General features: G+C 33.5%; 1 protein-coding gene across 1 annotated transcript in view; it reads right to left on the bottom strand.

The window, feature by feature from the left end:
• Positions 1-22,986, bottom strand: part of LOC116277404 (uncharacterized) — a 338,567-nt gene that overhangs the window by 154,373 nt on the left and 161,208 nt on the right. The window contains exon 6 of the mRNA XM_072955917.1: positions 21,662-21,749. Within this exon, the coding sequence (XP_072812018.1) occupies positions 21,662-21,749 (88 nt within the window). The remainder of the gene's footprint in view (positions 1-21,661; positions 21,750-22,986) is intronic.

The raw sequence follows: 22,986 nt of genomic DNA, 5'->3' as shown, positions 1-22,986 counted from the left end.
GATGGAATTTTTATGATGGGTCCAAATGTAAGAATATACAGCCAGAAATGAAAGAGGACCAAATTCTACCCCAATATCAGATGGGACCTTCCAAAAGGCTAGCATCATTTGGTTTTATGGCAAGACAAATTACAGCCTTTAATGAAGATTAACTACAGTATCTAATTGCCGGTGGGGGTGGGGTCTTTTTTGTAAGGCTTTATTTTGGAGGAAATTCAATCCTCCTATGAGAAGTAAAAAAGTATCCCTGAAGCAAAATCATGTATATTCAGAAAAACAAAGAAGAATCTGGCACAAGGAAGACATTTATACATTCTATGTTATGAGATAAACTCTTTTCTGAAACACTTCTGCTGCCATAGTAGTTTGCAAGGTTACCTATATGCAATTTAAAGACAACTCTTCAGAACTCATCTTGAAATTTGCAGGTATGTTTTCCTTGTCCATCAACACAGAACGACTTCCACCTGCAAAGCAGGTTTCACGTCACTAGTTACCAATATTAAATATTAAAGTGTCTTTAGTTTGTAAAGTTACTTGTACAAAGCATGTCATATAAATTATATCTATAACAGTGTGAGATAGAAAGGGAAGTATGACTTGTAAAATTAAAATAGTTCTGTATTGATGACTGATTTGGATCATGTGTGCTGCTTTTCATTATTACGACAACTAGGAGTTATGATGAATAGTAAAAGCTTGTTTCGAGGCCACAAACCACAGAACACCTCATAAATGTGCTGCTTAAAATAGCAGGTTTGTGACAGGTTGGGTACTCAAAATTGCTTAGCAATATACAAAGTATAGTCAGTGTATCACACTTAGTGGATGTTATTTTAAAAACAGATTTATAGCAAAAGTCTGGTTCCCATCCTTGGCTGTACATTATAATTAATTGGGAGCTTTTGAAAATAATAATAGCCAAGCTCCATCTCATACCAATTAAATCTTAAATATCTGGGGCTGGGAATCAATAGTTTTAAAGCTCCTCAGGTAATTGTACATGCAGTTAGGGTTGAAAACCAGTGGTAATAAATCAGAACCTCTGGGATGAGACCTAGGAAGTAAACTGTATTAACCCCCTAGGTGATACTTTCTCACTTTATGGTTTGAGGATAGTTGTTATAGAAGCTCCTAACTTTTTCTGTGAAAAAGGCTTTGTCCTTCACAGATGACTGATTAATCCAGATATTATCCTACTTTTAATCTTTCTTGCTCAACATAGATGATGAAGAAGGTCTTTTAGCTGCAGGAATGTCTTTCTAGAAATCACATGAGAGAGAACTTTCAATCAAGTTCTTTCGGTTTTTCTTCAAAGTCAAGAATGATTAATCAAGAACTGTGGCTTTGATCAGCTTTATTCACTTCTTACACTCTCATTACATAGACATAGAATTTCCTTTTCTAGGTTCTTTGTGGATTGTGTGTATTCATATAGCTGAAAACTTGGTTCTGTTGTTATTTTTGAAATGACTTCCATCAAAACTCATTGACCTGGCTCTCTATTTTGCTCTGATAAATGAATTTATCTCTACTCTTTTTCCTCCTGACAGATTCCACGATTGTTTAGAACTTAATTGTTGTTTCCCCTGTGTGCTAGGTTTTGTGAAGTGAAATTTTATCCTAATCTCTGTACAGATTACAATAACAGACAAATTAATACTTAAAAGAAACTAGTCTTTGATGATATTCCTGACTGAATTAAAATTTTAAACTAACGTGGACGTGATATAAATGAACAGTTATGGAAAGGGGAAATTAAAAAGAGAAGGTAAGATGTAACGCTTTCCAGAGAGTGCAGAGTCCTTGTCTGAATTAGATCTCAACGAGTTATCTTCTAAGATTTGTAGAAGTTGAAAATGACATAAAAATAATGAGACTTTGTAATTCACTCCTCTTCTAAACTCTCTATATTTCCACTATTTTGAATCCAAAAGTTAGAGCTATTTGAAGACATCACACTAGCATAGCCCTACTCAATGATAAATGAAGCTATGTGATCCTCAAATAATTTACCAGATTTTATCGTTCTTATTTTCGGGCTGCTCTGAAATTGTGCTTGTGATGACTGAATGGGAATCTAAGCATCAAGTTAACTTCTGTAAATATTTTCAGAACTATTGTCCTAATATAGGTGAATGTTAGCAGAAATGAGAGAGGGAGCAAGACTGAGGGAGGGGACAGAAAAATGAGAAGTAATGTAGATGGCACAGAAAGGTTAAGTTCTTATTTTCCTTTTCTTGTAATTAAGCTTCAATTGAGATAGAGCCTTTGTAATTCACCATTTTCCCATCTTTAAAATTTTTAATTTTGAGAGAGCAAAAGAAATAAGTGGGCAAAAAGAGACAAGTTTTGGTATTCCATTACTATGTTTGAAATGGAGGTAGGGTGGAATGACAGAGTCAAATCAGAATATTCTTCTATACATGATAAAGTTAGAGTTAAAGATAAGTAATTTTATGAATTGGGAAGGGTGGAGAGATTAAAACTACTCCTAGGTGTTCATAGAGATTACTTCAACCTAAATAAACCAAATTAAACAAACTGAATTAAATGAAGACTATGCAAAGTTAGTTATTCAGTCCCTAGAAGGGACTCAAAAGATACAATAGTTAACAGTGAATCCAAATAAAGTCTATTTAAATAGCTGTATTTGTATAAATACATGTTCACTGATTTAACGGTGTTATCTCATTGAGTAAATATCCATCAAGGTAAAGGATTTTGAAATACCATCTAAAGGCAATGATGGTTGAGAGTTCAGACATTAGTGTAATGATTCTCAATCAGAGGAAATTTTGTTGCATAGGGAAGATCTGGCAATGTTTGGAGATATTTTGAGCATCCTACAATGCACAAGACAGTCTACCCAACACCAAAGAACTATCTGGCCCCAAATGTCATTAGTGCCAAGGTTGAAAAACCCTAACCTAAAGCAAGAACATCTGGGTTCAAAATCTTGGTCCCACTACATAATAGCTGTGTGATCTCAGGCAAATTACTTAACTCCTTATGCCTTAGTTTTTCAATTTGTAAAATAAGGAAAATATACCTGTCTCATAGAACTACCATAGAGATTAAATAAATTAACATACACACAGTGGTCAGTATGTAGTAGAAGTGCAGTATAAAGTGTCTGTGTAGCAGCCAGCTAGCCTAGAGAGCTAGGCATGAATGCCACTGGTTGATTAGCCAGTAGGTGGAAGGGGCCTAAAGGGGACTCCAAGCAACTCTCTTGATTTACCTGCATCTCTACATTACCAACATCTTTGGAAGGAGATTAGGTGAAGCAAAGACCTAGGATGCAATTCTAGAAGCTGGCTTTGCAAGTAGTGTGTATGTAATCTTATTAAGAATACCAGTATGCTGGTAAGTATACTACCTGTGAACTTGAGCTAGAAGTTATCATTGCTATCTGAGAATCATATTATTATTTATAAACGTTAGTCTGACCATTAGGTGCCCTATACTTTTTCAGTGATTATCATGGAGTAGTAATTTTGGGAAAGTAACTTTCCTTCTCCAGGTCTCTGCTTTCCCACGTGTAAAGTGAGGCAGATAGGCTAGACAGACATTCATTAGGGACTTTTTCACGTCTGATTTCATGGGATTGACTATACAAATCTTGTCTTTAATAGTCTCAAGTTCCTTCTTCTATTATTCCTGTCCCTAGAATTGATGTTTTCATGCTGAACAGATTCCCTAGTCCTATTTTAGGATAAAGACTGTTTCATCTTAGCATCCTTAGTGGCTAATACAGTGCCTGAGATATAGTAGGTGTTTATGAGCCTTTAAGTTTCCTTCTATAAGCACAAGACAATGATAAGTGAGGCTGTAGCTACTGAGAAGAACCATGTACTATAAGCAATGTCTTAAGTATTATTTCTGATAAGTACTGGAGGAAGGAAGTGGAAGAGTGGTTGGAGATGCTTATTTGTCAACAGTTACTTATTTAAATCTTAATTGCTCATTTCTTACTGAGTTCTCCATTGCTTATTTTAGGCCAGAGGATGAGTAATACTTCATTTTATTTTTTTCAGGGTTCTTAAATTTCAATGGACTTACAGATGGTGGATTTCCTATTTTTGGTCAGAATACACATTTCCATCAGAAATTCCAGGTAAAGAGTATGTTTGAGTAATATCCAGCATTCTAGTTGAAGTGTAATTTTACCTAAACAGGATTTGTTTAGGGGGTAAAAGGATAATACAATCTGAAATGTCCCTTAGGCCCAATATATGGAAGAAAAATGCTATAATCAGAACTTTTCATCTGAAGGCACTATGAAGTCAATGATATAATTAAAGCTGTGCTTTAAGAAAACTGATGTGACAGAGGATGATGGTTAAACTGGAGTAGAGTCAGACAAGAAGTGGGATGGTAGATTAGATCAGATGCTATTTCCGTGGCCAAAAACTGAAAAAACAAAGAAAGGCATGATCCATTGTGATACTTCCTCCTTTATTCAGGCAAATGATAGGACTACACTTCCACACTTACTTGCTCTGTGTGAAATTGAGAAAGGCCATGTGACATGCTATGACTAATAAAATGTGAACAAAAGCAATTAGTATCCTTTCTGGTTGGAAGCTTTAGTGTGCAATTCGAAATATTCCCTTTTCTTGCCTTCATGATTATGTAAGCATGTACTGAGGAGGAGCTTCTGCAAACATGGGCCTTTAAGTAACTACAATGAGCAGAACCCCTCTGCTTACCAGTGTTTTACTTGTATAGCTAGAGCAAGAAACAAACTTTTGTTGCTTTAAGCCAGGAATTAGCAAACTAAATTCTGTGAATCAAGTCTGGCCAAGTGCCTATTTTGATACAGCTCATGAATGTTTTTTATATTTGTAAATGTTTGAAATAAGAAAAATAATATTTCATGGCAAGTGAAAATTACATACACTTCAATATTTAATGCCCATAAATAAAATTTCATTGGAACAGAGCCATGTCCATTTGTTCATGTATTACGTATTACTGTTCTCACACTATAACTGCACAGTTGAGTAGTTGCAATTGAGACCTTATGTAGCAGTCTCATTGTTTTGCGCTGCTGCTTGGAACACCATAAATCATGGTGATGCAGTTATAAATTGACAGTGTTTCAAGTGCAATGCATATTATTGTACTATGGCATTGCATTTCATTTCATTTTTTAATACTAATGGATACCCACCATGCTAAATCAAGAAATGAAGAGAAAGTAGCCTTTGAAAGTCACAATTTTAAGGCACAGTGGAGTATAGATTATTCTGTTATCAAATTATATACCAAAACATTGTGTTTACTAGGCAATGACACTATAGTTGTGCTAAAAATGCAATATATTTTGATATTACCAGACTTCACACTTACAACAATATTCCCAAATCACAAGAAAGCAATGGTCAAAAAAATTAGAAAATTTAAAGCAGAATATCTTATCACAACAGAATTCATTCACAAAAAAAGAAAGAAAATGATTGAAAACAACAATGATTTAAAGTACTTTTCTTTGGTTCTTGGTGAGTTGACAAGTGTTAGTGATCCTGCTCAGTTGTTGCTTATTTAAGGAGTCAAATCTGAGTTTGAAGAGGAAGAATAATTAGTCTCTATGAATAGTCTGCATGGAACAACAATAGGCAAGAATATTTTCAAATTAGTTTAAAAAACACTAATTCAGTACAACCTGAAGTGGAATCTGGTAAGATGTGATGGTGATAAAAATGTGTGGGCAGAAAAAAAGGCTAGTTGGATAGATTTACACAGCCTATAAGAATGAAGCCTACATTTATTTATTGCATTACTCATTAGAAGGCACTTTGCAGAAAATACTTAAAAATACCATGTGTTACTGAACCAATAGTGTCAACAGTGAATTTTATTCACTCTTATGGCCTTCGCCACCATCAGTTTTGTGAATTTTATACATACAAGCTGAATATCTAGACTTGCACTACTACACAGAAGTTTGATGGATTAGCAGGGGTAATGTTTTACTGTGATTTTTAAAACTCCGGGCCAAGATTGAAGATTTTCTGAATGAAAAGAACTCCACCTAACCACTATTATCAAGTACTAAATGGCTTTGGAAATTAACTTTTGCTATGGACTTCATAATATTTCTTAATAAACTTAACCTAAAAGTATAAGCCAAAAGAGCATTTATATGAGAAACACTAAAATCTCTTAATGATAACTAATATTGTTTGAATCACAAGCAATGTCAAACTACTTCATATGCTTCCATTGTTGTCAAATTTTAAAACAAAAAGTGAAATGTTCATTCCCATGCAAATTTGCAGCAGATATATTTTCTGCATCCAAACTACAGTCATATGAACATTTTTGGACCTTGTTGTAAGTGCAAAGGAAAATTCAGCATTTCAAAAGCTATTTAACTGTGCAATTAATGAGCTTCCATCTAACCTTTAACTGAAAGTGATTAGTCTGCAACCTAATTTTATGCTAAAACAAAAATCAAGAGAAAAATCTAATGGAATTCTACAAATGCCTTTCCAGTAATTAGTATGCTTAAGCAAAATAATTTGCCTTTGGATTAATATCAGTATTTGGTAATACCTATCTCTAAAAACACATTTTCTAGTTGAAATATATAAAATCTCATTACACATCAGCATTAACAGATAAACATTTGCAGTAAATATTGTTGGTAGAGAGCACTATGAATCCCAATTAAGTGAAATGTTATTTGCATGAAAAGAATTACATTCTTCTCTTTGGTATACTGTATTATAAAAAAAATTGTACTCAACTGTCATTATACATTAAATTCTGTCAATAAAAATTGTGAAAACTTTTCTTCATTTTTATATAAATGCTTCCATAATATCCTCAATTTTGCCTATTGGTTTATAAATCCTAAAATACTTACTATGCAGCCATTTACAGAAAAAAGTATGCTGACCCTTGCTTTAAGTCACTGAGATTTTGGAGTTCTTTTATTACTGCAGCATAATCTAGTTACATCCTAACTAGAGTACAAAAGAGATATAGAAGAGATGAGAGATGATACAGGAGAAAAAATACACATGAATTAAAAATCTCATTAAATATATGGGGTATAAGGAAAGTGTTACAGTCTAAGAGATGAGTAGGAGGAGGTTGATATCATGAAAAGGAATATCACAATTTGGTGTAATGTTATTTTCCATTCAATTTTGGAAATGTTAACATTAAGGTGTTGATAGGGTAACCAAATGAAAGACTCCCACACATACAAAAACTGGAACTATGTGTAGTGAGGATTTTTTTAATTGCAAACACTGCTACCACTTTTATAAGTTAAAATAAAGTAGATTTACAATAAAAAAGCATACTTCTGAAGACTTTCAGAAGTATATTTTTATGTGAAGCAGTTGATCTGAAAGTAAATTAGAGAAACAAAACCGAAAAATACTTAAGGCAAAGGATTATAATTAAATCTAGAAAATCTTAGGTGAATGATATCAAAAATAGCATCTACTATGCAATAAGTTTCTTGAAGGAAGAATCTAGATTCAATTTACATTATATCCTCCACAACCTATGCTCACAGTAGGCATCTAGTATTTGTTGATTGAATGAATAAGAATAAACAAAGGCAATTAATAAGTTTACTCCTCCAAACTTAAATTAATGACTTTCAGGAAGTTAGAAATCCAGATATAAGAGTACTTTAAACAGGCCATGCAGAACTATTATATAAGCAATTATTTCATTTCTTGCAAAAAAGTCTTAATGAAAAGGATTAAAGATGAGGAATTTTTAAAGTATAATATTTTCATTGACCTAGGCAGGAAAATATGGATTGAATAGACTAAGGGCCATGATACATACAGTGATTAATGAAATTTCAAAAAATCCACTCTCTAAAATATTTGTCCTAGTGGTTTGCCTAAGAATTTCTTTCTTCAGAGTAATTCCTTTGTGTTAGATTCCTTTTATAGAAGTCTATTAAATTATTTCAGGTTAGCCCTTATCATTTTTGGAATTCAAATATAGAGCCCCAAGTTGATGGGCCACACATTTTTAACAAATGCTGGAGAGGCTGTGGAGAAAAGGGAACCCTCCTACACTGCTGGAGGGAATGCAGTTTGGTGCAGCCACTATGGAAAACAGTGTGGAGAATCCTCAAAAGACTAGGAATAGACTTACCATATGACCCAGGAATCCCACTCCTGGGCTTGTATCCAGAAGGAAATCTACTTCAGGATGACACCTGCACCCCATTGTTCATAGCAGCACTATTTGCAATAGCCAAAACATGGAAACAGCCTAAATGTCCATCAACAGGTGACTGGATAAAGAAGAGGTGGTATATTTATACAATGGAATACTACTCAGCCATAAAAACCGACAACATAATGCCATTTGCAGCAACATGGATGCTCCTGGAGAATGTCATTCTAAGTGAAGTAAGCCAGAAAGAGAAAGAAAAATACCATATGAGATCGCTCATATGTCGAATCTAAAAAACAAAAACAAACAAACAAACAAAAACAAAGCATAAATACAGGACAGAAATAGACTCATAGACAGAGAATACAGACTTGTGGTTGCCAGGGGGGTGGAGGGTGGGAAGGGATAGACTGGGATTTCAAAATTGTAGAATAGATAAACAAGATTACACTGTATAGCACAGGGAAATATACACAAAATGTTACGATAACTCACAGAGAAAAAAATGTGACAATGAGTGTGTATATGTCCATGAATGTCTGAAAAATTGTGCTGAACACTGAAATTTGACACAACATTGTAAAATGATTATAAATCAATAAAAAATGTTAAAAAATAAAAAAATAAAAAATAAATTAAAAAAATAAAAATTGAGGTGGGAAGAGATATGTTAAGGGACAGGTTGTAGAAAATAAATATGGGTCTTGTCTTCTGTACAGAGCATGCTTAGGTGATGTTCTTCCTTGCAAACTGTGTAATCAGGACAGTACCTGAGGGCAGTAGTAATGTGAAAAGGTTTGCAATAATGTAGAGAGTAGAAGGAAGAAACTGATGAATAACCACCTATGCGGTGATACAAAAGAGCGCTGGATTATGAGTTGTAGTTACAAGACCTGGTTTCTGCCATTCTGCAACTTAAATCTTTCAAACCTTAAATAACTTCACCTTACTGAGATGCAATCTCATCTGAGAAATAAGCAATTTCTTAGGTCCCTTCTAGCCTTGTATGTACTTCTACTTCACAATCTTCCCTCAAGCCTTCACTATTGATAATGATATTTTAGTTTCCAAATAAGCAAACTGAGAGGCATGACAGTAAGAGGTGATCCATAATTAACTGTGAAAGTAAAATTAGAAATGGAAAGAGCTCTAAATTCTTTCTTATTCCCATTCAATTATTAAATCCAGTACAGACATGAAGACTTACCAGGCTAAATCATATTTCCCATTATTACTGAATCTCTTATCTGTTTCTAGCTTTTTGACCTAGAACACTATAGACCATGATAAATTGGGTTGGTGAGGTTCAATTGCCAACAGGTCTAGGGTATGCTTCTGCTGTTAATACTGATGGAAGCAGAGGAGAGGGAATAGCTCAGTGGTAGAGTGCATGTTTAACATGCACAAGGTCCTGGGTTCAATTTAAAAAAAAATACTGATGGAAGCAAAGTTTCTATAGTCCATTAGGCTTATAGTGTTCAAAAAAGATGTAGGAACCAGTTCAGAAGTTTCAGATATTATTCAGATGTTCTCCTTAAAATGAAGGGCAACTTTCAATTTCTACACTCATCAGGTATTTCTACAATTCTAATTTGTTTTCTGATTTATCAGGTGTATTTTTATTTCTGATGTTTACTTATGCAGATATACCTTATATAGAGAAAAATCATCAATAGTAAAGTAAAATAAAGGTTGTACCACGGGTTCAACTATAACTGGACCTAGTCACTTAGTCTTCCCTTAAAATAATTTTTGTCCAAGAATAAAGATAAACTACTTCATGCTCCTATAGGCCCTGACCCAAGTCTCCTTGGCTTAACTTGGGACACTGTACAAAAACCCAAGGCATGGTAAACCCAGGTTTGGAAGAAGAAAAGAAAGCATCCTTATTTAAACTGAACACAAATCTTCCACGATATGAGCAAAGAAGAACAAGAATATGGCAGGAAAACGTAGCTATATCTTAGGTCATTTTCATTCTGGGTCCCTCTCTGTATATGTGTGATATACAATCACACAAATGAACCTGAAGAATATTGTACTTTATTTCAACAAAGGATCCAATTATGCTCTCCCTCCTCTTTTCTGATAAAAGGTTACTTCAACAGTATTATGCTAATGTATATTTGTGAAGGATAATGACGCTGATTTCTAGCTCATGATCCTATCAGTTAAATGGAATTGCTGAAGTCAAGGATTTCTGAGGAGTTGGGGTTCTAGAGAAGGGTTAATGGACTGTTTCAGAGGCCATATCTGCTATCAAGAAATACATTTCATATTCAGACTTTACATAAAAGTTTTACCATGGATGGCTCATTTTGGTAGATGCTAAGTAAAGTTGTTAGTCCCGGAGAACAAAACTGTGTTTGCTGGTAGCCACTCAATGGCAGTCATGAAAACATGATTCTCAGAGCTCCTACTATAAGGAGCATAACTGACAAAAGAGCCTCAGCTGCTACAGTCTGAAATCCATCATCTTGTTAAAGTTGAGGTCATTCTTCTCATGCCAGCCAATGACCGAACATGACAGGGATGCTAGTGCAGTTCCATTTGTAGAAGAAGATCTCTCACAGGTGACTGGCTTGCAGACTCCCCATTGACCACATTTTTTTTTATTGGCAAAATATCTGTGTATAATTTTGTCAACTTATTACATGAGTAAATTCATGCAACCAATACCACAAAATCAAGATACAGAGCTATTATATCACCACAAAGATCTCCCATGTGCTATCTCTTATCAGTCACACCTCCACCATCTCTGACTCTTGACAACAATTAATCTCTTTTCCATATTATAATTTTGTACTTTTTAAAAAACACCTTTATTGTGGTATGGCTCCTGTATAGTAAACTACACATATTTCAAATGTATAATTTGATGAATTTTGGTACATCTATAGACTAATGAAACCACTACCACAATCAAGATAGCTAACATTTCCATCACTCCCCAAGAGGTGTAATTTTCAGATTCCCAATTTATCCCTTCCCACCCCATTTACCCACTGGTAACCATAAGTTTGTTCTCTATGTCTGTGAGTCTGTTTCTGTTTTGTAGATAAGTTCATTTGGGTCCTTTTTTAAAAAAAATCCACATATAAGTGATATCACATGGCATTTTTCTCTGTCTTTATGGCTTACTTCATTCTGGAGATCATCATTCTAAGTGAACTAAGCCAGAAAACGAAAGAAAAAACCCCATTGACATTGACAAAACCTTTGATGACTGTACTTTAGTCTTAGACATTTCAACATACTTTCCTTCCTCCCTTTCTATCTTTTTTCTTTCCTTCCTTCCTTCCTTTCTTCCTTTCTTCTTCCCTCTCCTCCTCTGATACTCATAGGATCCAGAATGAAACATGATCTATTCCTATCTCCCTCCTCCTTTTACCGTTTCACAATTCTCTATAGTAGACCATATATCACATTCATGGCATCTTTTTCCCATCACACTCTGAGTACTGTACAAATATTATTTCATTAATGTTTAAACACATGCTTAAATTTCTGTTCTTCTTATAGTTACTAGCACCAAGAGTTTTGTAAAATCCCTCAAACTCAGCTGAAGGTATTCTGATTTTCATTAAAAATAATAACCCACCTACAGACTGTGGCTGTGCCATGTGGCACCTACTGCCTGTTCACTGAAACCCTCAAGTAAATAGCATAGAACAGGTGATATACCTAAATCAGTACATGAAAACAAACATCCTGATGGATTGATAAAATTACTACCCAACATGTAGTCATATACAAATATAATTAATTGTGTCTTTACCTTCTTTTTCCCCAAGTGCCTAGAATATCAGTAAATTCCTTTGGATATACTTTTCATGCCTCAAAATTCCTGAAAGCAGGAATTGTGATGAATCTATATTCATAATACCTAAAATGGGAATATGGGTGCATGGTTCATTCAAGGTGCACACGTATTTACTTATTGATTGATTGGTTGATTGATTTAAGCAGTTAAAAGGTCTCATAATTAAGAAAGTTTAGAGCAGAAATTAATGAAATAATGGAAGGTGGCCAAGGTGGCAGAGTAGGAAGACCCTGAACTCACCTCCTTCCCTGGATGAAGCAGTTACAAGCACTTACAGAGCAACTATTTATAATAATGACCTGCAGACTAGTAGAAAAGGTTTTCTACAGTGAAAGACATAAAGAAGGGACTACAATGAGACAGATAGGAGGGCAGAAATGCAGTATAGTTAGGACCCACACTTGTGAATTGGTGACCCACAAATGAAAAATAGCACAGTAGAAGAAGTCCTACCCAAGAAGAAAGAGGTCTGAGCCCCATATCAAGCACCCCAGCCTAGGAATCCTGCACCAAGAAGACAAGTCACCAGAACATGAGGCTATGAAAACCAGTGGGGTTTAAGTTTCAAGGGGATACAGGAAACAGAGAGTCCACTCTGAAAGTACATATGCAAAATCTCACAAACTCCAGGTTCCAATTCAGAGACAGTAGTTTGAAAAAAGCCTCAGCCATACCCACTTGCTGATCTTGGGGAGCCTCCTGGAGGGACATGAGGCAACTGAGAGTGTCCCCAGGGACTGGGGCAATAGTAATAGCCTTTTTTGGGAATTCACTATACCATGAAAACACCACTGGAAAGCTCCATCTTGGACTCCTCCCTCTAGGCTATTAATGCCAAAGAACAGGCCCTAAGCCTCCCCCCACACTCAGGCTACACACAAATAGCAGCATGTGGAAAAAACCCTGACCGTACAACATGTATGAACTTTGAAAACATTATCTTATAATAGCCAGTCACAAAAGGCCAAATATTGTATCATTTCACTTATGTGAAATGTGCACAATAGGAAAATTTATAGAGACAAAAAGTAGTTTAGCGGTTGCTTAGGGCTAGGGTGTCATGATGGTAGTGGTGGTTGGGGAGATGGGGAATGACATAACAGGGATCAGGTATTTTGAGGGGTGGTAAAAATGTTCTAAAATCAATTGCAATGGTTACAGAACTTTGAACCTACTAAAAGGCATTAAATTTTTCTATTTAGATTGGCAAATTCTATGGTATGAACATTATATCTAAATAAAGCTTTTAAAAAATAATGTCCCTTATTAAAAACAATATTAGGAATTAATTTAAAGTATTATTGGTGAGAGAACCTGATACTCCATCATTAGGCAATGCTGAACAATGCTACTACGTAATAAAAATTACTTTAAAAACACTCGAAAAATTTTAAAGTTCTTTCCTGCCGTACAATACAATGAAAAGAAAACTTAGTCTGCTTATTTTAATTGAAGAATGAAATTCAACACCTATTTATGATCAAAACTCTCAACAAAGTGTGTATAGAGGGAACATATCTCAACAACATAAAAGCTATATATGACAAACCTACAGCCAGCATAGTACTGAATGGCGAAAAACTCAAAAGCTTCCCACTAAAATCTGGGACAAGACAAGGATGCCCACTATCACTACTCCTATTCAGCATAGTCTTGGAAATCCTAGCCACAGCAGTCAGGCAAGAGAGAGAAATAAAAGGGATCCAAATTGGAAAAGAAGAGGTAAAAGTGTCACTATATGCCAAAGACACGTTACTATATATAGAAAACCCTAAAAGGTCCACACAAAAACTACTAGAGCTGATTGAAGAATTCAGCAAGGTAGCAGGTTACAAAATTAACGTTCAAAAATCAGTTGCATTTCTTTACACTAATGATGAATCAACAGAAAAAGAAAGTAAAGAAACATTCCCCTTTAAAATAGCACCCAAAGTAATAAAATACCTAGGAAAAAATCTAACCAAGGAGGTGAAAGAATTATACACAGAAAACTATAAACCATTCATGAAGGAAATTAAAGAAGACTTTAAAAAATGGAAAGATATCCCATGCTCTTGGATTGGAAAAATCAATAATGTTAAAGTGTTCACACTGCCCAAGGCAATCTGCAGATTTAATGCAATCCCTATCAAATTACCCAGGACATATTTCACAGAACTAGAACAAATCATAATAAAATTTATATGGAACCATCAAAGACCTAGAATTGCTAAAATATTACTGAAGAGAAAGAAAGAGGCTGGAGGAATAACTCTCCCAGACTTCAGACAATACTATAGAGCTTAAGTCATCAAGACAGCATAGTATTGGTACAAAAACAGACATATAGTCCAATGGAGCAGAATACAGAGCCCAGAAATGAACCCACAAACTTTTGGTCAACTAATCTTTGACAAAGGAGGCAAGAATATACAATGGAATAAAGACAGTCTCTTCAGCAAATGGTGTTGGGAAAACTGGACAGCAGCATGTAAAACAATGAAGCTAGAACACTGCCTTACACCATACACAAAAATCAACTCAAAATGGATCAAAGACTTAAACATAAGACAAGATACAATAAACCTCCTAGAGGAAAATAGAGGCAAAACATTATCTGACATACATCTCAAAAATTTTCTCCTAGAAGAAATAAAAGCAAGAATGAACATATGGGACCTAATGAAACTTACAAGCTTCTGCACAGCAAAGAAAACCATAAGTAAAACAAAAAGACAGCCTACGGAATGGGAGAAAATTTTTGCAAGTGAAACCGACAAAGGCTTGATCTCCAGAATATATAAGCAGCAGCTCATATGACTCAATCAGAAAAAAATAAACAACTCAATCCAAAAATAGGCAGAAGACCTAAACAAGTAATTCTCCAAGGAAGACATACAAATGATCAATAAGCACATGAAAAAATGCTCATTATCACTAATTATCAGAGAAATGCAAATCAAAACTACAATGAGGTATCACCTCACACCAGTCAGAATGGCCATCATTCAAAAATCCACAAATGACAAATGCTGGAGAGGCTGTGGAGAAAGGGGAACCCTCCTACACTGCTGGTGGGAATGTAGTTTGGTGCAGCCACTGTGGAAAACAGTATGGAGATTCCTCAAAAGACTAGGAGTAGACTTACCATATGACCCAGGAATCCCACTCCTGGGCATATATCCAGAAGGAACCCTACTTCAAAAAGACACCTGCACCCCAATGTTCACAGCAGCACTATTTACAATAGCCAAGACATGGAAACAGCCTAAATGTCCATCAACAGATGATTGGATAAAGAAGAGGTGGTATATTTATACAATGGAATACTACTCAACCATAAAAAACAACAACATAAGACCATTTGCAGCAACATGGATGCTCCCGGAGAATGTCATTCTAAGTAAAGTAAGCCAGAAAGGGAAAGAAAAATACCATATGGGATCACGTATATGTGGAATCTAAAAAAAAAAACAAAAAATGAAACAAAAACCCAAAGCATAAATACAAAACAGAAATAGATTCACAGACATAGAATATAAACTTGTGGTTGCCAACAGGGTAGGGGGGGAAGAGATAGACTGAGAGTTCAAAATTGTAGAATAGATAAACAAGATTATACTGTATAGCACAGGGAAATATATACAAGATCTTATGGTAGCTCACAGAGAAAAAAATGTGACAATGAAAATCTATATGTTCATGTATAACTGAAAAATTGTGCTGAACACTGAAATTTGACACACCATTGTAAAATGATTATAAATCAATAAAAAGTGTTAAAAAATTGAAGAATGAGATGTAAAAGTTATCATTGGAATATAATATGATTCATTTAGTATGACAAAGTATTTGTCACACAGAGATTAAAATGATGACCCACAAACAGCCATTTATAACTTACTCTTTTCTGCCTCTCCCCTCCCTTCATAAATGAAAGGTGACTTGAAAGCACAATAAATTACAATGCATAAGTATAACAAGACCCAGGTGAACTTAGCTATTTTTATGATAGAAATTATGACATGTAGAAAATATTCCATATAACATTCCTTAAAGAATAAAGACACAAAACTGTCTGTAAAACTAGCACCACTTCAATTAATTATTCAATGCCATTAATCAGTATTCAGAAGGAAAATCTAAAAATAAATTCAAAAGTTTTAGGGAAAAATCAGTACTTTTATTTTTGTGGACATGACTGATCTTTAAAAATTAGACTCCTCTCTATGAAAAAGAAATGTCTTCTGGTATACCTCCTAGGTGAAAGGTTCCTATGAATTATATATATATTTTAAAAAATAACATGACTATGAGATTATGAGTAAGCTTTAGACAACATATTCAAATATTTTCATGAATATTTAAGGAAAAAACTTTAATTCAAAATCAAGGCCAAAAATAATGTTTAAGTAAAAATTTTAAATTGCATAACATGAAATCCAGGCAAAATCAGGGACCAGAGTTCCCAAAAAACATGTAACTCACTCACGAGATACTCAGAGGTAATGCCCTATCCTAGAAAATGAACACTGATATTGGGATTTCATGTACTCTGGCAAGCTAGTAATGAAATGAATCTCTTTACAGGGGTGTTCTTCATAGGGATAATATAAAGGTAAGTAACATCCGAAAGGAGATATGGAGTATTCTGAGGAACACACATGCAAACTAAGAGCTTTATTAAAATATAGGCTACATGTAGAATAGTACACAAATCTTAATTATACTGATAAATGAATTATCACAAAGTGAGAACACACATATAACCATCACTCAAATCAAGAAACAGAAAATAGTTTGCACTGTAAGAACACTTATGCCCTTGCCAGTCACTACCACCCTTCTTACCCCAAAAGTAATCACTATTCTGACTTCTAACACCATAGATTAGATTTGTTGTTATGAACTTGATATAACTGAAATAATCCAGTATACGTTCATCTGTGTCTAGCTTCTGTCATTCCATAATTTGTTTTTAAGATTTGTAACTTGTCATTTCTCATTGCTATCTAGTATTACATTGTATGATGATACTACAATTTATTTATCCATGCTACTGCTGAGGTACATTTGAATTGTCTCCAGTTTGGGTCTATAATGAATAATCTTGCTGTGAATGTAAATTTTGTTGTCCAAATGTATGTTTATGTTGGGTATATTCGTAGAATGAAATACTGTATCATATAATGTGTATTTTCACATTTAAATAGATACTGTGAAACTGTTTTCCCATGTGGTTATACAAATTATATGGCTTCAAACATTATATGAGAACTTCTTGCTCCACATCCCCCATAGGACTTAGTATTGTCATTCTTTGTACCTTCAGTCTTTCCTGTGCGTGGTGACATTCACATGGCTTTGATTTGCAGTTTCCCTGATGATGAGTAATACTAAAGACCTTTACACATATTTTTTGACTATTTCAATATATTCTTTTCTGAAATGCGTGTTCAGGTCTTTTCCTATCTTCTCATTAAATTGTCTTTTTCTTATTGCTTTGTAAAAATTCTTTGTATATTCAAGTTTTAAATCCTTTCTTGGTTATATCTCTTTAAACTTCTACCTCAAATTTTTTAGTCAGTGTTTTCACTCTCTCAATATGTTTTATGGACAGAAGTTCTGTTTACCAACAGAACATAAGTAAATTTATCAATTATTTCTTCTATAATTAGTACTTTTGTGTATTGTTTAAGAGTTATTAAACTACTGTAATATTTTACTATTGACATTAGATTTGAAATCCACCCAATACTGATTTTTCACTGTGGTGTGAGGTAGAAATCAAGGGACCATTCTCACCCAACTGCTCCTAGCTGCCGTTTAGTGTCCATATAAATGTCAGGTGTTTCTAAATCCTCTATTTAGCTTCATTGGTCTATTTGTCTGTCTTTTGCCAATATAGAACTGTCTTAATGTAGATTTATAGTAAGCACTGATATTGTAGTAGTGTAAGTTCACCAACTTCTTCTTCAACATTAACTTAGCTATTCTTGATTTCTTGAGCTTCTATACAAATTTTAGAATCAGCTTGTCAATCTACACAGAAAAATCCTGTTGGCATTTTGATTTGAACTGCATTTAATCTATAGACCACTCTAAGGAGAACCAACATCTTTAAAATATTGAATCTTCTGATCCATGAAAATTAGATATTTTTTCATTCACTAAGGCCTTCTCTAGTTTCCATCAAAATATTTTATATATTTTTCAGTAAGGATACCTTTCATATATTTTGTACATTTTTCCCTAGGTATTTGATGCTTTGTATGCTGATGAAAATGGCATATTGTGATTTTTATTCTATTCTCTATTTAAAAGAAGTGAAACTGATTTTAGTATTTTGACTTTGTGTACAGTAATCTTGCTGAATTCACTGTTCAATTCTAACATTTAGCCTGCAGAATAATTTGAATTTTCCAAGTACACAATTCTGTCATGTAAGAACATGACAGATTCATTTCTTCCTTTCTCACACTTACACATTTCCTTTCCTTTTCTAGTCCTACTGCATATTCTTGGCCCATAAATACAAATGTGGAATAGAAGTAATAATAGTAGACATACTTGTATTATCTCTCATTTCATGGAAGAAGGTTTACAATATTTTGTCATTAAGCATGACTTTTGCTGTACTTTATTTATAGAACATCTATCAAATAAAGGAAACTGCCATCTATTCTTATTTTGCTAAGAGTTTTTATCATGAATAGATGATGGATTTACTCAATGTTTTCTCTACATCTTTTCAGATGGCTATATAATATTTCACCATTTTTCTTTTACTCTGGTTAATTCTAATGATTGTTTTTTAAATGTTAAACTGATTTTGCATTCCTGGAATAATGCTAATATGTCAGCAATATATTACAACCTTTATATATCATGGATTTAATTTGATATTTTTGAGTTATTTTTTGTTTATGGGAGCAATTGATTTATAAATTTCTTTTCTTGTGCTGTCCTTATAAAATCTGATAACAAGGTTACAATGCCCTCATAACATTAGTTGGAAAGTGCTCTCCCTCTTTTTGTTATCTGGCAGTTTGTACACGGTTAGTGCTATTTCATTCTTAAATGTTTTGAAGAATTCACAGATGAAGTTATCTAGGCAAGAGTGTTCTTTATGGGAAGGTTTATAACTATGGATTAAATTTATTTAATACAATGCTTCCCAAATAAATATATATGAATTATGTGAGGATCTTGTTAAAATTCAGATACTGATTCAATAGGTTGATAAAAGACCTGAGACTGCCTTTCTAACAAGATTCTGGTGATGTCAATATTGCTGTTACAGGGATGACAATTATTAAGTTTTTACTGTATATGCCAATTTATATTTTCAAAATTATGTCAATTTTCTTCTTATTTTTTTAGGAAATTTCCATTTCATGTATGTTGTCAAATTTTAGACAGAAAAAGTATAAAAAGAGTATTATAAGTTTATTTAAGTAGAATCTCTAGTGGTATCCTCTTTTCATTGCTGATGTTTCATTTGTGGGTTTTTAAAAAATGTGGTCAGAGTTTATCACCTTCACTTTCAAATAATAAAATATGGGGATTTTAATCCTATTTTTTTGCTTTCTATTTCATTAACTTCTGCATTTATTTTAATTATGCTTTTCTTTCTATATTTATTTTGGATTCAATTGCTGTTCTTGTGGTACCTTCTTGAGATGAATGCTTCAATTTTCAGCTTTTTCATTTCTATTAAATGCATCAAAAGCTATGAATCCTTCTTAAATACAAGCTAAACTGCATGTCACAAGTTTGTTATATCATATTTTCATTATTATTCATTTCAAAATATTTAAAAATTTTCATTGTGATTTCTTCTTGCCTTCCTTTCCTCCCAGCATTATTACGGTCTAATTGATAAATAAACGTATAATATATTTATAGCATACACATGATGATTTAATATATGTATACGTTGTGAAAGGTTTCCCACAGTTAAGTAAATTAACACATCCATCACTTCATATAGTTACTGGTTTTTGGTGAAAACACTTAAGATCTACTTTTTTAGCAAACTTTAATTATGCAATAAGGTATTAGTTTATAATTCTCATTGCCTTAATATCTACTTCATATATATGTATACTATATAATATATTATATGTATATATTATATATTAGTACAACCAAGAACTAGGGTAGGTTTTTTTTAATCTGTATGGCATATATTTTCCCATCCCTTTGTTTTCAATATTTCTGGAGCCTTGTATTTATGTGTCCACTTTGTCTTGACCTCTTGGATGCCCTCAAACAGAAGATTTTATTTTATTTTGCCCATATTTTCTAATTTTTCTCAGTGGCATGGTTGGTCTAATAATCTGGATTGACTTTGCTGAAAGCAACACACTAATTTTGCAGCTTTTCATAAGATATAAAATTTCCAGTGATTCTTCCTGCCATAGTAAAACAAGAAATGGTGGGGACTGATCTGAGAAGAGGCCTCTTGAACCAAAAAACCCATCTGCAGATTAATGCATAACCTCAGTGAACTGCATTCTTCCTGGTCTCCTCATTATATTAGTGATGTCAACAGGCTTGAATGAAGATTTCAATATTTTAAAAGTTAGTATATTTAATATTTAGAACAGTGCCTGACAAGTGGTAATTGCTACATAAGTATTAGCTATTATTATTGAGTATTCCCACACATAACCAGTCTTGGAACTGATTTCTGGCAAAACAACTACAATTCACATGGACATGATACATATGTTAATGAATACCACTTCAGGATTCCTCAGTATGTTTAACCATCATGAAATATTTATTAGACACTTACTATGTACAAAAGGTAGGCTTAAACAATCAAGGCCTCAAGAGAATTAAAATATAACTGTTAAGGGATACTATATATGTTAAAAAATTACTTGTTTAAATATCTCATTATGCTATTAAACTTTGAGGGAAAGAATTCTGTCTTATTCTTTTGTATCTCTTCCATGAAGCCTAGTACATGTATCTGAATGTAGCCAAACTTCAAATGACTATGGAATTAAAACAAGTTTACAAAGTATCATATACTAATTTCCAGAGAATAGTAATTACAAAAGAATGGAGTCATCTTGTTTGATTGACGAATGGATGAATGGGTGAATGGAGGAATAAACAAATAAATTAATAAACTTACTACTCCTTAAAAGAAATATGTTACTTAAATGAGGAGAAATGTCATGGTAGTAAATTCTAGGTGGAGCTAATATTATAATAAAAAGAATAAAGATTGAATCATATATGAAACATTTAAGGATGAACGAGTACAATATCTAAATGGTAGTACAGGGGTCACGTACAACAGAATGATAAGACAATAGATGAGTATGGACTAAGGAGGGTTGTGAATGGTAGTTTAACAAGTTTAGACTATGCTCCAGGATAGTGGTGAGCATTTGAAGGTTTCTGATCAGTTCAATAGTTATTTCAGAATAATGCAGCAATAGTAGTAAATTCTAGTTGATTAGAAAAGACAATTGAGTTGGCAAATCCATTAGGTAGCTATACAAATAGTCTATTTATATATAACAAAATATGGATCTGAAATTCAGGGTTGGTACTGAAAATGTTAAAGGAAAGAAAGGTTGTATAGGCATTATTGAAGATAAATTTATAAAATTTGATGAATAAATGCATATGAAGATATATGGAGAACAGTACAACAAAACCATGTCTTACCTGTTCAGAGAAATGTTTCAGTAATGCAATATGTTTAATGAGATGGGTTTTCAGACTGGAAAATTCTGACATACAATCATATGGAGGCCTGTCAGGGAAAGATGACAAGAGATTCTATATGTCTCAGTTTCACTGAATACTACAGTTTTGTACCTTAGGAAGTTGAAAATTATAATCCATAATATATAGAGCTTTGATCACTTTGAACAAGTGCCAATGGTCAGCCACATTCTAGACATCACAAAGTTATATCAAAACAAAAAACCAGAAAGCTTATATGGAAGCTGATCAATGTAATATATCCATGGCCTCAAAAAACTGGTAGGATGATAGGTGCACAATTTATAGCAGTTTTTCCTGTTTTCCAGTTCATATTATAAATAAGTGGAAAGCAGGGTAGGTAATGTTTTTACTTTTTAAAAAATTCCTTATCCTTGGCTAGCTTACTGTACAAATGATTATATGAAAAGAACAAAAAAGAAGGAAAAAGTATCAAATATTAATTATGTAATCCACAAGTAGATTATCTACCCCTTGAAAATAGATTGGCTGTATCTCATAATTCATTTTATTTACAACAAATGAAAAAGATGTATTTTACTTAGGACACTATAGCCAATTGAAAAGTTTTGGCCTTATTATTTTTGTCAGGCATCTATGGTTTGGGGGACCTGTAATCACAAGTAGTAATCTGAATGAGGTGATAAAACCTACACAGATTTGTTGGAAAATACTGCATCTGTCTTATTATATTCCCAAAATGAAGAACAGTTTTTAGAATGTCATTTGTAAAAAAAATAGCAAGCATTACAGTGCTTAAACCATATTCACTCTCACAAGGGGAATGAAGTTTTAATTTTAAGAATTAGCAAGAAAAAGTAATTTATAATTCCTCAAATTCATAGGAGATTACAATCCCTGGTTTTTACATGAAAGTGCCATTTTCTAGAGGTCTATTTCCAAACCACATTATAACATGGACAATGATTCAAATCTCATCTTATAATTTAGTTTATAAAATTCTTACAATTCAGTTTATAAAGTAGCTGTCAGATCCATAGGACAATCTCCTGTAACTATGTCCAAGGTATGAAACGTGAGCAAAATTCACTAGGCAGTTTTTTCTTATTATTTATTTCTGGACCAAAAATAAGATGAGCAAATACATAAGAAAACACTGGGTCATTGTAGAGCTTATCACCTCACCACACCTATCCCATAATTCTCAATATGAAACATGCTCAATTTATGATTCCTTACAAGTGGAATTTTGGGTAGTTATGCTTTGATAAGCAGTTTTGAGTACTATATTACCCTCCTCAATA

Source organism: Vicugna pacos, chromosome X (genome assembly GCF_048564905.1).
Source record: "Vicugna pacos chromosome X, VicPac4, whole genome shotgun sequence".
NCBI lineage: Eukaryota > Metazoa > Chordata > Mammalia > Artiodactyla > Camelidae > Vicugna > Vicugna pacos.
The sequence above is the reverse complement of the archived record's forward strand: the minus strand, read 5'-3'. Positions and strand labels throughout refer to the sequence as shown.